The sequence below is a fragment of the Phoxinus phoxinus genome (genome assembly GCF_949152265.1).
Source record: "Phoxinus phoxinus genome assembly, chromosome: 6".
Taxonomy (NCBI): Eukaryota; Metazoa; Chordata; class Actinopteri; order Cypriniformes; family Leuciscidae; genus Phoxinus; species Phoxinus phoxinus.
In genome coordinates, this window is record NC_136881.1 from 42,624,848 (window position 1) to 42,637,783 (window position 12,936).

Genomic DNA, 12,936 nt, shown 5'->3' on the forward strand with positions numbered 1-12,936 from the left:
CTAATCAATTCATCTTTACATTTATTCTTTGCATTATTTTAAAGGAACACTCCACCGTTTTTTTTTTTTTTTTCATATTAAACTATGTCATTCCCTTAACTAATACGAGTTGATACACACCTCTCTCGTCTCAGTCGCTCTGGCGCGGCGGCAGTTTGATAGCACTTAGCAGTACATTCACTCAGTGATGATATTACTGCGCCGAGTCGAAGTGCTGCAAGTGCTATTCCGCCATACTGTACATTATAGTTCTCCATTTTACCCGCTTAGAGAAACGCCAGGTTTTATTTTGTGTCACCATATTTGGTCGTGTAACTACTCGTGTAACTGTATTTAAATCGGGAAAACGTGGAGGTGTTTGGTCGCTTCTAACTTCATCTCTGTCTCTCATCGAGAGAGGTGTGTATCAACTCGTCTTAGTTGAGGGAATAACATAGTTTAATATGAAAAAATGGTGGAGTGTTCCTTTAATAATTTAATATAAAATAATAGCCTTATAATAATATTACAGTGAAATGTGAACATGCATACAATGAAAAAAAAAATCAGTATACTGCCATTTATGGGTCAAGCGTAACAATTCATAAACTGTACAGTGATTTCTGATCCTGTGTGTGTTCATATGGAGCATCATAACTCATAACCCATAACTGTTCGTGTCACCTGCATGTTCTCACTCTGAGTTGTAGTTGCACGAAGGGGAAGATGGAGATTGTTCTGAATAAGGGGCTCTGGTAATGTGGCCAGTTTTGTTTCTGAAGATTAAAAGTTTTATTCACAAATAAAATGACATGATAATATGTAACATATATGAGCATATAGTTTTCTATAGTATACGTAGTGCACTATACCACTTTTTTTTTCTTCAGAATATACAAAATATAATGAGCGAGTAGGGGAGAGCCGGGCAAACCTTTTGTGGACGTCATGTGACACGTCTGGACTTTTGTTGGTCCACAGTTTCTGTTTTACTGGTGAAGTGTAAATGTCTAAAAAGTTTAAGAGATCATCCTAAGGACGTAGGTTAGATTTTCAAAACACCAAACTGTAATGAAGTGGTAAATGATTACAAAAAGCTATCATTTATTTACATCACTGAACCATATAAAACTTTCCTGATGGTCTTCACTCACCTGAGATGTTGTCCTCAACTGAGACTGTGATGATGCTCTCCGCCCCTAGAGGGAGTTTATTTTTCATACAGTGGACTGGAGACAAAACCAGCTAACGTAAGTGAACATAAGAAAGTAAAGGATGAAATATAGACGCCATTCCGAGGATTGAATGAACACACAGATGAAAAAAAAAAAAAAAACTCCCTCCCTCTAGTGGCGCAAAGAGTCTGTAATCTGATACCTGTGTGTGTGTGAGAGAGAGAGAGAGAGAGAGAGAGAGAGAGAGAGAGAGAGAGAGAGAGAGAGAGAATTTTTTTTTTTGCATTTTAACAAAACATTTATTTTACAATTCTTATACATTACAACACAATTTCAATATAAATATAACCACAACAATGTTAACTGACTGAATAACTAAATTCAATTTGTAATAGTTTTCTAAAGTAGCCTAACCTCATCACTTGAAGGAACACTCATGGACAAAGTCGAACTGGAGCCATGTTAATCTTGGAATAACACGGCCAGCGTAGGAGTTAAAATGCCCTCGGAATGGGAGGAGCTAGAAAGTAATATTCAGTTGGTAGTCATATACAATTTCACAGCTAGATGGGTGTACATCCTACACATAGTGTAGCTTTAAATTAACCAATTAAACTAAAGTAGATACTGATACACTGTCTCTGACATAAAAGTTAAATACATTTTAGAAATTACCGCACAAAAAATCGCCGCCATTACTGAAGATTCGCCAGAGCCACCATTGACCATTGGCTGCTGTCGCTTGACTTCCAGTTACATGTGATTGGTTGCTGCTACGTTGGATGATACTGATCGGCTACTACAAAGTGGCAGGTCCCTCCTAATTTGGCAGGGCTTCTGGCTGTCAACGCCAGCTGACGATTTTTTCGCTGAACCCCTACTGGAAATTACAATATGTAATTTCTTAGACATTTCAGAACCCAACAAACACAGATTAGGTAAACATGTTAAATCAGCAAAAAAGCGCCGACCAACTCTGACAGGGTTTAAACATACTGGTCTGAAAAACCTGATGAAGTGTCAGTGTGAATTGGCCTTAAAACCATACTATTCAATTGATTTGCAATTTATTTTTAGCATTTAGGGTTTAGGCTATAAATGTCTATTAATATTTACATATGTATTTTTATGTTTTCATTAATGAGCAATAATGGGTGTGCACATGGGATATTTTAATTGCATTGCCATGACACCGCTTAATTTTTAATAAACCTAACTCTCACATAAACTTGACTTTTTAACTTTTTTAAAGATGTGTATTGTGCATAATAGCCTATTCGTATTCATGAGTAATTCATATAAAATGTTACTAATACTTTTGGTAGGCCTACTACTTGAATCTGATTCTGAGAGGATCGTGAGCGCCTCCTGTTGTGTTCAAAATACCTTTTTTGAACCCGTGGTTCTTGTGAACCTTTTCCACCAATGAAAGTTTGACATGTCATTCATAGTTTGTCAGGGAGTGTTTTGTTTGTTTACTCTCAGCCTTTTCGCTGGTTGTGACAGTCAAATTTGCTCTGCGTTAAATCTTGGTTTTGTTATTAATTTTCCTCTACGCATGGCATTTTCCTCTTTTTGAATGTCTCTTGAGGATGAGCTGTCGTGCCCCGTGTGCACTGAGCTCTTCACTGACCCTGTGTTATTGAGCTGTGGTCACAGTTTCTGTCGTCAGTGCATTAATGATCACTGGAGCTCGAGCAGAACCAGAAACTGTCCCGTCTGTCGACAGCTTTCACCTCAGCAACCGGTGTCCAACCTGAGCCTGAGGAACACCTGTGAGTGTTACCTGAGAGAGAACAACACGAGGAAGCAGAAGGAGAGAGAACATGTGTGTCAGATACACGGAGAGAAGATTGAGCTGTTCTGTCAAACGGATGAACAGGTTTTGTGTTCAGTGTGTAAGAAACATGAGCACGGATGGCACAAAATACAGCCGCTACAACAGGCTGTGCGACAACGCAAGGTGAGAGAATGTTCAATGTGAAATTGCATTTTATTAGCATGTTTTTGCGTTTTTAAATGAATATTAGTTTTCCTTTTGGAATAACAAATTCTATGTGTCTGTGAGACTGTGAGAGAGAGAGAGAGAGAGAGAGAGAGAGAGAGAGAGAGAGAGAGAGAGAGAGAGAGAGAGAGAGAGAGAGTGTGTGTGTGTGTGTGTGTGTGTGAGAGAGAGAGAGAGAGAGAGAGAGAGAGAGAGAGAGAGAGAGTGTGGCTGTGGCTGTGAGAGAGAGATTGTGTGTGTGTGTGTGTGTGTGTGTGTGTGTGTGTTTGAGAGAGAGAGTGAGAGTGTGTGTGTGTGTGTGTGTGTGACTGTGTTGTGTGTGTATATAATATACTGATCCTAAAATTAACATTCACACAAATGCGAGTAAAAATCAGCGTTGTTAAGTATATGAAAATGTCAATCACCAGACAGCTGGTAACATTTTTCTGAATTTTAATGCAATGTTGTGAGGATCATATTTTAGAATGATGTGTGTCACCATGATGGTGTTTGCTTTGTAGGCCTATTTGAATGAATGACACTGTGCAAAAAAGTTGTAATGTGAATCACCCCTGAATGTAACTTGGTCCAGATTCGTTTACTGCAGGATTCAGAGGGATTCGACACATTCATGCCCTGTTGAAGAGGCTCCATTGGGTGTCTTTCACAGACAGACCCTGTAGTAAAAATAAATAAATAATTAAATGCATGCTAATTCTTTATTTTGCTGTCTTTAAAGGAGAAGCTGAAAGCAGCTCTTCGTCCAGCCGAGAAGAGCTTGTGGTCATTGCAAAATGGTGCAGCACAAGATGGAAAGATCTCGGATTACAATCAGGTGACAAAATCCATCGACATTTGTTGTGTTAGTAAACTAGCCAGATTCCAATAGAGGACTAACTTGGTTACAGTAGGAAAAAAAACTGGGTAAATGCTCTGAACTGTACTAAGACTTTGTAGACATGGTTTGTCAACAAATACATAAATACATAAAATAAGTCTAAAATTATGTGTATTAGTGTTACACACTAATGGAGGTCTATATACTGTCCCATTCGGTGCAGATCAGTGAGTCCAGCGGAAGTACACCTTAGTCACGTAAACAATTTGTTTACGTATAAAATTGAAGCTTGTGGAGATGTTAAATAACAAATGAAACAATTCTGAATCTGCAAATTCAGATGATACACAGTCTATCATTAGACATTAATTTAAATAATTGCAAATGAAGTTTAAATCTAGATGTGAAAACCCCTTTTTGCACACAGACACAACTTCTAATGTAGTTTCAGGAGGGTGATGGTCATGTTATCAAACGAAGACATTCAAATATTACATTTAAAATGAACATTTAAACCCCCGAGTCTCAAGTTCAGCAGACAGAGAGAAGAATCAGGGAGGAGTTTAAGAAAATCCACCGGTTCCTCAAAAAGGAGGAGGACAGCAGGATTACATCACTAAATGAAGAAGAGAAACAAAAGAGAGGAAAGATGGAGAAGAGAAGGAAGGGCAGAATACATTCACTCTCAGACAGACTCAAAGAGGTGGAGGAGGGAATGAAGGATGACGACATCACTTTCCTTCAGGTGGGGAGGGGATAAACGTCACATCTCACACGTTGTGTTATTTTATTACAGTCACTAATCTATGTGCCTTGCTGTGCGTTCTCACAGAATTATAACAGCCTTATGAACAGGTATTTATTGGTTTCTAAGTAAAAATATAATAGAGTTTAGTTGAGTCCAGTCATTACTCTGTGAGGTGTGTGTGTGTGTGTGTGTGTGTGTGTGTGTGTGTGTGTGTGTGTAGAGCTAAACACACGCCTCCAGATGCAGAACTGAGTTCAGAAACTCTTACTGATGTTCCTAAACATCTGGGCAACTTGAAGTACCAAGTGTGGGAGAAGATGAAGGACGTCTGCCCTTACTGTGAGTACTAGACTTCTAGAAAAATAACTAATAGATATCACCATAATTTCTTAAATGATTAATCACTGTACATTAGACAAATATAATATTTCAGACTTGTAAAACAAAACAAGTTTGTTTCATTTAATTAAATACATAGTTATGCTAGTTCGCATACATTTCCAGAATAGAAATCTGAACATTGGATGAAGCATATTCCAAATTCATGTTTGTTTTCTTGACATACTAAAGTTAAAGGTTTTTACAGAGGGAATATGTAGGCCTGTTTGTATGAATGACATTGTGCAAAAAAAGTGGTAGTGTGAAGCCCCCTATTATCTGAATGTAACTTGGTCCGGATTGGTTTACTGCAGGACATGCCTCAGATTCAGAGGGATTTTACATATTAATACCCTGTTTATGAGCCATGCTGTCTATTATCACAGACATAACCTGTAGTAAATTAGGCTTTTTTTTTTCTTCTTTTTTTATGAATGCTGCACGCTGCAAAAGCTCATTTTGAGAAAGCAGCTTTTAAAGATATGTATTGTAATTGAAATCTACAGAAGTAAATAGATAAAGTGTTATGAATATGTGCATTTTTGAATGTTTCTTCCCACAATAGTCTGAAAGAAGACAAAACAGCTATGAAATGTTGTGGAAGTAAAACTCCAAAAAATCCCACAAAAATCTCCAAATTGACAAGTGCTTTAAACAAAACGATGGATTTGCCTGTAGTGTGTTTCCTTAAATTGCCTGACAGATGATCTCTTCTTCTAATCTCTCCAGACCCCGTGATCCTGAACCCAAACACATCTCCAGCAGACGTGTGTGTGTCAGATGATCTGACCTCTGTGACCTCATGTTTCCATCGGCAGAACAAACCCAAAGCTCTTCGTCCGCACTGGAACCGGATGGTGTTGGGAAGTGTGGGATACGGTGATGGTGTTCACACATGGGAAATTGAGGTGGGAAACAGTCAGCACTGGACACTAGGAGTGTGTTTTGGATTGGAAGGAAAACTTCCTACACAACCTTTGACCCCTGAAAACGGCTTCTGGGGTCTCAGACGTGATGGATACTTGTTCCATTTCCTGAACACGACACTAATCTTCAAGCTGAAGACGAATCCCCAAGTAGTGCGAGTGAGGCTAGAGGATTGTGAGCTTTTGTGATGCTTCTAATGATTGCCTTTTTGCCAACATTACTGGAGTGCCTGCTGGGAAGGATCTCTTTCCATTTGTGATCCCAGAAGAGTCTTCTGTCCCATTGCGTGTCCTCCCAGCTAAAATTACTCTGACCGTTGAACCACTTGAACCATTTGGACCGGTTGAACAAAAGCTATCCTTCAAGGAGAGACATCGAGTCTTGATCATCATCTGTTTTTGTGTCGTTATGGCGATATTGGTGATTTTGTCATGGAATATCGATGACAAAGTGCATGAAAAGGAAAGCATTTGACAAGCTGTCCATTTACTGACATAATGGTGTGTTGCAATGCCCCAGACATTAGCAAACAAAATGTTATGGGCTGTCTAATTGTCTAACTAAATCTTGGAGAAAATGATGTGGTATATGCTGCGTTAACATTTACTACTTGCATCTTGATTTTAGTCTAATTTTATATGCGTTTTTATTTTTATTCTTGCGTCACCATGTCCCTTTAATCGCCATACTTCACCAGACTCCCAACAGGAGTGTGTGTGAGAGAGGAGAAGCACAAAGATGATCAGGGCTGGCGGTGTGTGACGAGGCACATCTGTGATGAATAAAGCCTCATGACCGCCACTATTAAATGCTGAGTGTATCCAGTCCTAATCCAACCGCTCTGTTGTGCGTATCCCAAAAACATTGTTACCCAACTATGGTTTTAAGTTCCATCGCCTGTTGGTTTGGCCACCAATATAATTATTGTTATACTGCGGTTGTTCTCATAAATTTTGTTCTTGTTGTGAATGGGTCTAAATGCTGGGGACAGTGTAAACATCTGTGGTAAGAGTTTTTATTGAACCGTCTCTCATTATTATTAATATAGACTTTTTCCACAGCAGTTGATCACTTATTTCAAACCAAATTACTTCTAACCTTTTTTATTAGGATTGATCCTTTATCCATCTCACAATATCCCACAGCGCTACCTGTTGCTCCTCAGCAGCACAGCAGATATATAACAATCATAATGTTGAAATATTTGTCTAAATATCCTGTTTGACCAGTTATGCAAAGTCTTAAAAGTACAGCAGTTCATGTAATTTGATTCTCTTTTGTTCTGTAGTCTAAGCTTTCATGTCTTTATGCGTTTGGCCATTAGATTTACATTGGAATTTTGTCTTTTTGACAATGGCTTGCTTCAATAAATCTCAGATTCAGGACTGAGAGATTCAGACACTAAACATTGAGATGATGCAGTGATTCAGTGTGTGTTTAAAGCATGTGTGTGTCTGTGGACAGACGTCACACTCACACACTGTCTGCTCTCCTCTATTTCATGTGTCTTTCTGATTCTTAGTCTGTTTTCATTCTTCATCTTCATTGGTTCCTCTCTCATGTCCTGAATGATCAAGACTGTTGTTTAATTAGCCTAAGTTCATTCATAGGCTTGTGTGTTTGTCTTGAATCACAAAATATGGTGCCAAGCACACCAGTTATTGTTTACTTATACTTTTAACACATTTACATTGGTAAAACATGTATTTCTCTGCTTCATTTAATGTAATCATTCTCTGCCCATGTAATCATTTTTCACATGACCATTTCTACTACAAGTTGGTCAAATGGAGTGGTGACTGACAACAAACAGTCATTATTTACCTTATATCCACATAACATGTATGTCTAGTTTCCATATTGTGTTTAATTTTTATTCATACTGTGTGAGTTGCCTAAAGCAGTGAATAAAATAAATAAATAAAAACCCAGCTTTAAATCACACCAGCTCTTAGACTCACTGAGAAATGTGATGACGCTCTGCGCCACAAGAGAGAGCGATTGTTTTTCATATGGGTGGAGTTTATGGGTCTAGTTTCCAGGTAACTAAAATCACAACTGAAAGAAGAAGAAAAGAAGAGACGCAATTTTGAGGCTTTAAACTGGTTAACATTTAATAATTAAACAGCCACTTATTTTGTGGTAAGTTCAGAAATTATTCATATAACCATGTAGTTATCCAAATAAGCTGCTATTTGTGTTTTGTCTTCATTGCAGGAAATTTCAAACCCAAAATAGCTCAATAGCTCTTTCAAAAACATAAACGATTAAAGTGTTTACGTGAATTTTGACATGCATTTAGATTTCCGAGATCAATAGCCTATACCTTTATTTATGTGTAGATCCTGGGTGAAAAGATCAAGATATTTCTCTTCCAGGACACTTTTTAATGCACAGAAGTTGTTATTTTCTAGAGTAATCAGACGCAACATCAGTGATCGTATGATTGTTGTTTCTGTTGCACAAAGAAGTGGTTGAAGTGCACGCAATGGTTGTTGTTACATAAATAACTAACGTTTTTACCTGTAATTCAGGTGTGATGCATTCAGTGCAGTACAAAAGCAGTGCTGAATTTATACGTGTTTTTGCAGTGTTTAGCGACGCAATGGCCAATCAGAAGTGTCTTGTATTTGCATTTAGTCTTGCAGTGTAAATGCAGATGAATAGATTTGAAAACTATCTGAAGGCTACATGCATGAATACTAATAATAGCAATACAAAAAAACCTATTTATTTTTTTAACTTTCTTTTTAAAACTTTGTTTCCATGTAAAAGGTCAATCAAGTACATTCCTTTTTTGAGAAATGAAAGTAAATTTTCAAATTGAGTCACCATAGAAGATGAGGACACTGCCTCTAAAATGAGTTCATCATCTCCTGGATCAAGCTGTGAGCCTATGCAGAGTGATCAGTCCATGAGGAGTCGACCTTCTGGATCCAGTGATGCAACAGTGACCTCTGACCCCTGGTAAGACACCAGCCATGTTATCATTTGACAGATGCCTTTTATTAGAATGAAGGTCAATGTATTCCTGAAGCCTGTGGTTGGTGAGTGAGCGAGACTAATGGTACCATCACATAGAGACAAAAAATTACTTTATTTTATTTAAAACAAATACTTTATACGTTTACTATTTATTCATTTAATTTCTATGCACTCCTCTGATCAATCTTGGAACTTCTGCGTTACATGTTGCTGCCAACTTTGAATGAAACACTTTGTTATATTCTTATTTCTGAATTGTTTGGAAAACAGGTTCTTCTAAATGAATAAACGTATATTAAAGGTACATTCAACCTATAGACAGTAGCCTGTGCTTCAGACAACAGATTGAAAGACAAGAGGGCAGGATTTTTTTTTAAGAGGTTTAAAATGCTGTTTTATATGTCTTTTGACAGTTTTAGAAGGAGGAAGAGACAGAGATCAGAGTTTCCAGAACCCAGCGGTGTGTCTGTGAAGAGTAATGACTCTATGAGTCCACCTTATAACTTCAGAGATGGACCAGTGACTTCTGAACCTCCGTTAGTATAAACATTTACTAATTTACTGCACAGGCTGTAACTTGAAGAGAGGCTTCAAAATAGTATCTCGTAATAAATATATTTCTGATAGTCTCCAACGGTCATTGTGTAATGTTATTGTATTTTTTTATTTATTTTTTTGCTATCTTCCTTTTTTTCAGCAGAGGGGATATACTCAGATCTGTGTCTTTCTCAACATTCCACTATCAGACTCATATCAGTCAGGACAAAACAGAAGCAATCCTACAGACACACACTGGAGACCTGCAAAGAGTCAAATACCAGCACAAAACCAGCATGAAGAACAAATACGAGAGATTATATGAGGGAAACAAACTGGAAGGGAATCAAACCCTCCTGAACAGGATCTACACACAGCTCTACATCATAGAGGGAGAAAGAGAAGGAGTGAATGAAGAACATGAGGTTTTACAGATGGAGAAAACAGCCAGAACACAACACTCACAAGACAATCCAATCTACTGCAATGACATCTTTAAAGCCTCTCCTGAACCAGGACATGAGGAGAAAGAGCAAATCAAGACTATTCTTACTAAAGGCATCGCTGGAATTGGGAAAACCGTCTCTGTGCAGAAGTTCATTCTGGACTGGGCCGAGGGGAAAGCCAATCAGGATCTAGATTTCATGTTTGTGCTTCCATTTCGAGAGCTGAACTTGATCCGAGATCATCAGTACAGTCTTCACAGACTTTTGCTGGACTTTCATCCTGAAATTCAAGATCTGGACGCAATGATGTATGAGGAGGGTAAAGTTGTGTTCATCTTTGATGGTCTGGATGAAAGCAGATTGACACTGATGTTTTCAGATGCTCAGAAAGTTTCTGATGTGACTGAGACTTCATCAGTGGGTGTGTTGATGTCAAACCTCATGAAAGGAGATCTGCTTCCCTTGGCTCTCATCTGGATCACCTCCAGACCAGCAGCAGCCAATCAGATCCCCTCCAAATACATCAACCGTCTGACAGAGATTCACGGATTTAATGAGCCTCAAAAGGAGGAATATTTCAGGAAGAAAATCAGTGACGAACATCAAGCCAGCAGAATCATCTCACACATCAGAAGAGCAAGAAGCCTCCACATCATGTGCCACATACCCGTCTTCTGCTGGATCTCATCCACTGTGCTTCAAAAGCTCCTGGAAGAAGATCTGAGTGCAGAAATCCCTCAAACTCTGACTGAGATGTACATCCACTTCCTGCTGATTCAGATCAACACGAGGAATCAGAAGTATGAAGAGAGAGATCCAGAGAAACTCCTGCAGACCAACAGAGAAGTGATTGTGAAACTTGCTGAAGTGGCTTTCAAACAGCTGATGAAGGGCAATGTGATGTTCTATGAGGAGGACCTGAGAGAGAGCGGCATAGACATCACTGACGCCTCAGTGTATTCTGGGATTTGCACTGAGATCTTTAAGGAGGAATCTGTGATTCATCAGAGGAAAGTCTATAGCTTTGTTCATCTGAGCGTTCAGGAGTTTCTCGCTGCTTTCTATGCATTTTACTACCATGTGAACACAACTATGGAGAGACTGAAGAATTTTGCTTCAGTACAAAATTTGCTTAAAGGAGCAGTAGATCAAGCTCTTGAAAGTGAGATTGGACACCTGGATCTGTTCCTGCGGTTCCTGCTGGGCATCTCACTGGAGTCCAATCAGAGTCTCTTACAGGATCTACTGATGCACACAGAGAATAGCTCAGAGAGCATCAGGAGAACCACACAGTACATTAAAGAGAAGATCAAAGATGGACATGGACTCTCTGCAGAAAGATCCATTAATCTGTTCCTCTGTCTGCTGGAAGTGAAAGACCAGACTCTGTCCAGAGAGATTCAGGAGTTTGTGAAATCAGACAAACACTCAGAGAAGAAACTCTCTCCTGCTCACTGCTCAACAATCGCCTACATGCTTCAGATGTCAGAGGAGGTGCTGGATGAGCTGGACCTCAATAAATACAACACATCAGAAGAGAGTAGAAGGAGATTAATACCAGCTGTGATCAACTGCACTAAAGCTCTGTGAGTGTTTAATCCATAAATTACCACTTTCTCTGTTGTTGTTTCAAATAATTTATCTCGAATATAATTTACTCCGTTTAAGATTTAATTTGAATTTGAATGAATGTTCTCTTGGTGTTTTTGAAAATCCAGTTATAGAAAGGGGTTAAGAATGTATTTCTTGTGTTTTTTTTTCTCTTTCAGTCTTGCTGGCTGTAATCTCACTGGTCAGTCATGTGAAATTGTGTCATCAGCTCTAAAATCCTCAAATTGTGTCCTGAGAGAGTTGGATCTGAGTAACAATGACCTGCAGGATTCAGGATTGAAGCTGCTCTCTGATGCACTGAAGAGTCCTATCTGTAAGCTGGAGATACTGAGGTGTGTAAGATTTGATATTAGATATGTTGGATGCCCAGTCATTGTTATTCAAGCCAGGGATATTTAGTGCTAATAGTGATTTAAGCACAAAAATGGGGAAATTATCACACTGATTGAGGATGGTCTGGACTTTCTTGGTGGCGACTTCAACAGTTTTTAAAGAATTGCATTAGATCCTCTCCAAATATTTTTTTATATATACATTTAGAAGTATGTTAACATGTGAAAACAACAATCTCTTATTTAATTCACCTGCAGGTTTTCTGAATGTTAATGTGTGTTTGTATCTGACTGTGTATGTATGTCTGTAGATTATCTGACTGTGTGTGTCTGTAGGTTGTCTGGCTGTATGGTGACAGAGGAAGGCTGTTGTTATCTGTCTTCAGCTCTGAGTTCAAACCCCTCACACCTGAGAGAACTGGATCTGAGCTACAATCACCCAGGAGATTCAGGAGTTCAGCTGCTCAATGACAAACAGAAGGATCCAAACTGCTCACTGCAGATCCTCACGTATGTATCAAGGGAGTTTCATGCAAGATTACTAATACTGCTAACTTCAGTTGTGTGAAGTTAGATGAAGTACCAACTACTAACTTGTTCTAGTTTTCATTCCTTCCCGTTTTTATTTTTTATTTTTTTGAGTCAACATTGGGCTGGAAATCTTTTTGGGACCTTGCAACCATGCCTTCAGATCACTTGAAACTAGACATATTTCTGCACACTTAAATGATCCTTGTCTGCTTTTGTACACTTGCATAAAGTATGTTATGGAATAAATCTATCCCTTGGTAGAATCAAATGTGCTCTTGTGAGAGTTAAATCTATTTAAACACCTTCGCTGTGTAGTCGCTTGGTCTTGACTTTATTTGCGCTATCTTATGGAGACTGTTGGTTTTTGATCTGATCTGTCTTTGGAGCTCTTTTTTTCCGTATTTGGCTTTCCTATATATTTTTCCCTATATGAGTGACTTGTTAAGATAAATAATTTTTCAT

The 12,936-nt window shown here is 38.5% G+C and overlaps 1 protein-coding gene and 1 pseudogene across 2 annotated transcripts in view; both read left to right on the plus strand.

The window, feature by feature from the left end:
• Positions 1-2,618: 2,618 nt before the first annotated feature.
• On the plus strand, positions 2,619-6,641 carry LOC307001032 (E3 ubiquitin-protein ligase TRIM35-like; annotated as a pseudogene). The gene is made up of 6 exons (XR_013800691.1): positions 2,619-3,117; positions 3,881-3,976; positions 4,503-4,724; positions 4,812-4,834; positions 4,948-5,066; positions 5,835-6,641. The product of XR_013800691.1 is annotated as an E3 ubiquitin-protein ligase TRIM35-like (transcript).
• A 3,152-nt stretch (positions 6,642-9,793) lies between these two features.
• Positions 9,794-12,936, plus strand: part of LOC307001024 (NACHT, LRR and PYD domains-containing protein 3-like) — a 4,477-nt gene continuing 1,334 nt past the window's right edge. Inside the window, exons 1-3 of the mRNA XM_079617119.1 lie at positions 9,794-11,586; positions 11,770-11,943; positions 12,280-12,453. Coding sequence (XP_079473245.1) covers positions 9,851-11,586; positions 11,770-11,943; positions 12,280-12,453 — 2,084 coding nt within the window. The 5' untranslated portion in view covers positions 9,794-9,850. The remainder of the gene's footprint in view (positions 11,587-11,769; positions 11,944-12,279; positions 12,454-12,936) is intronic.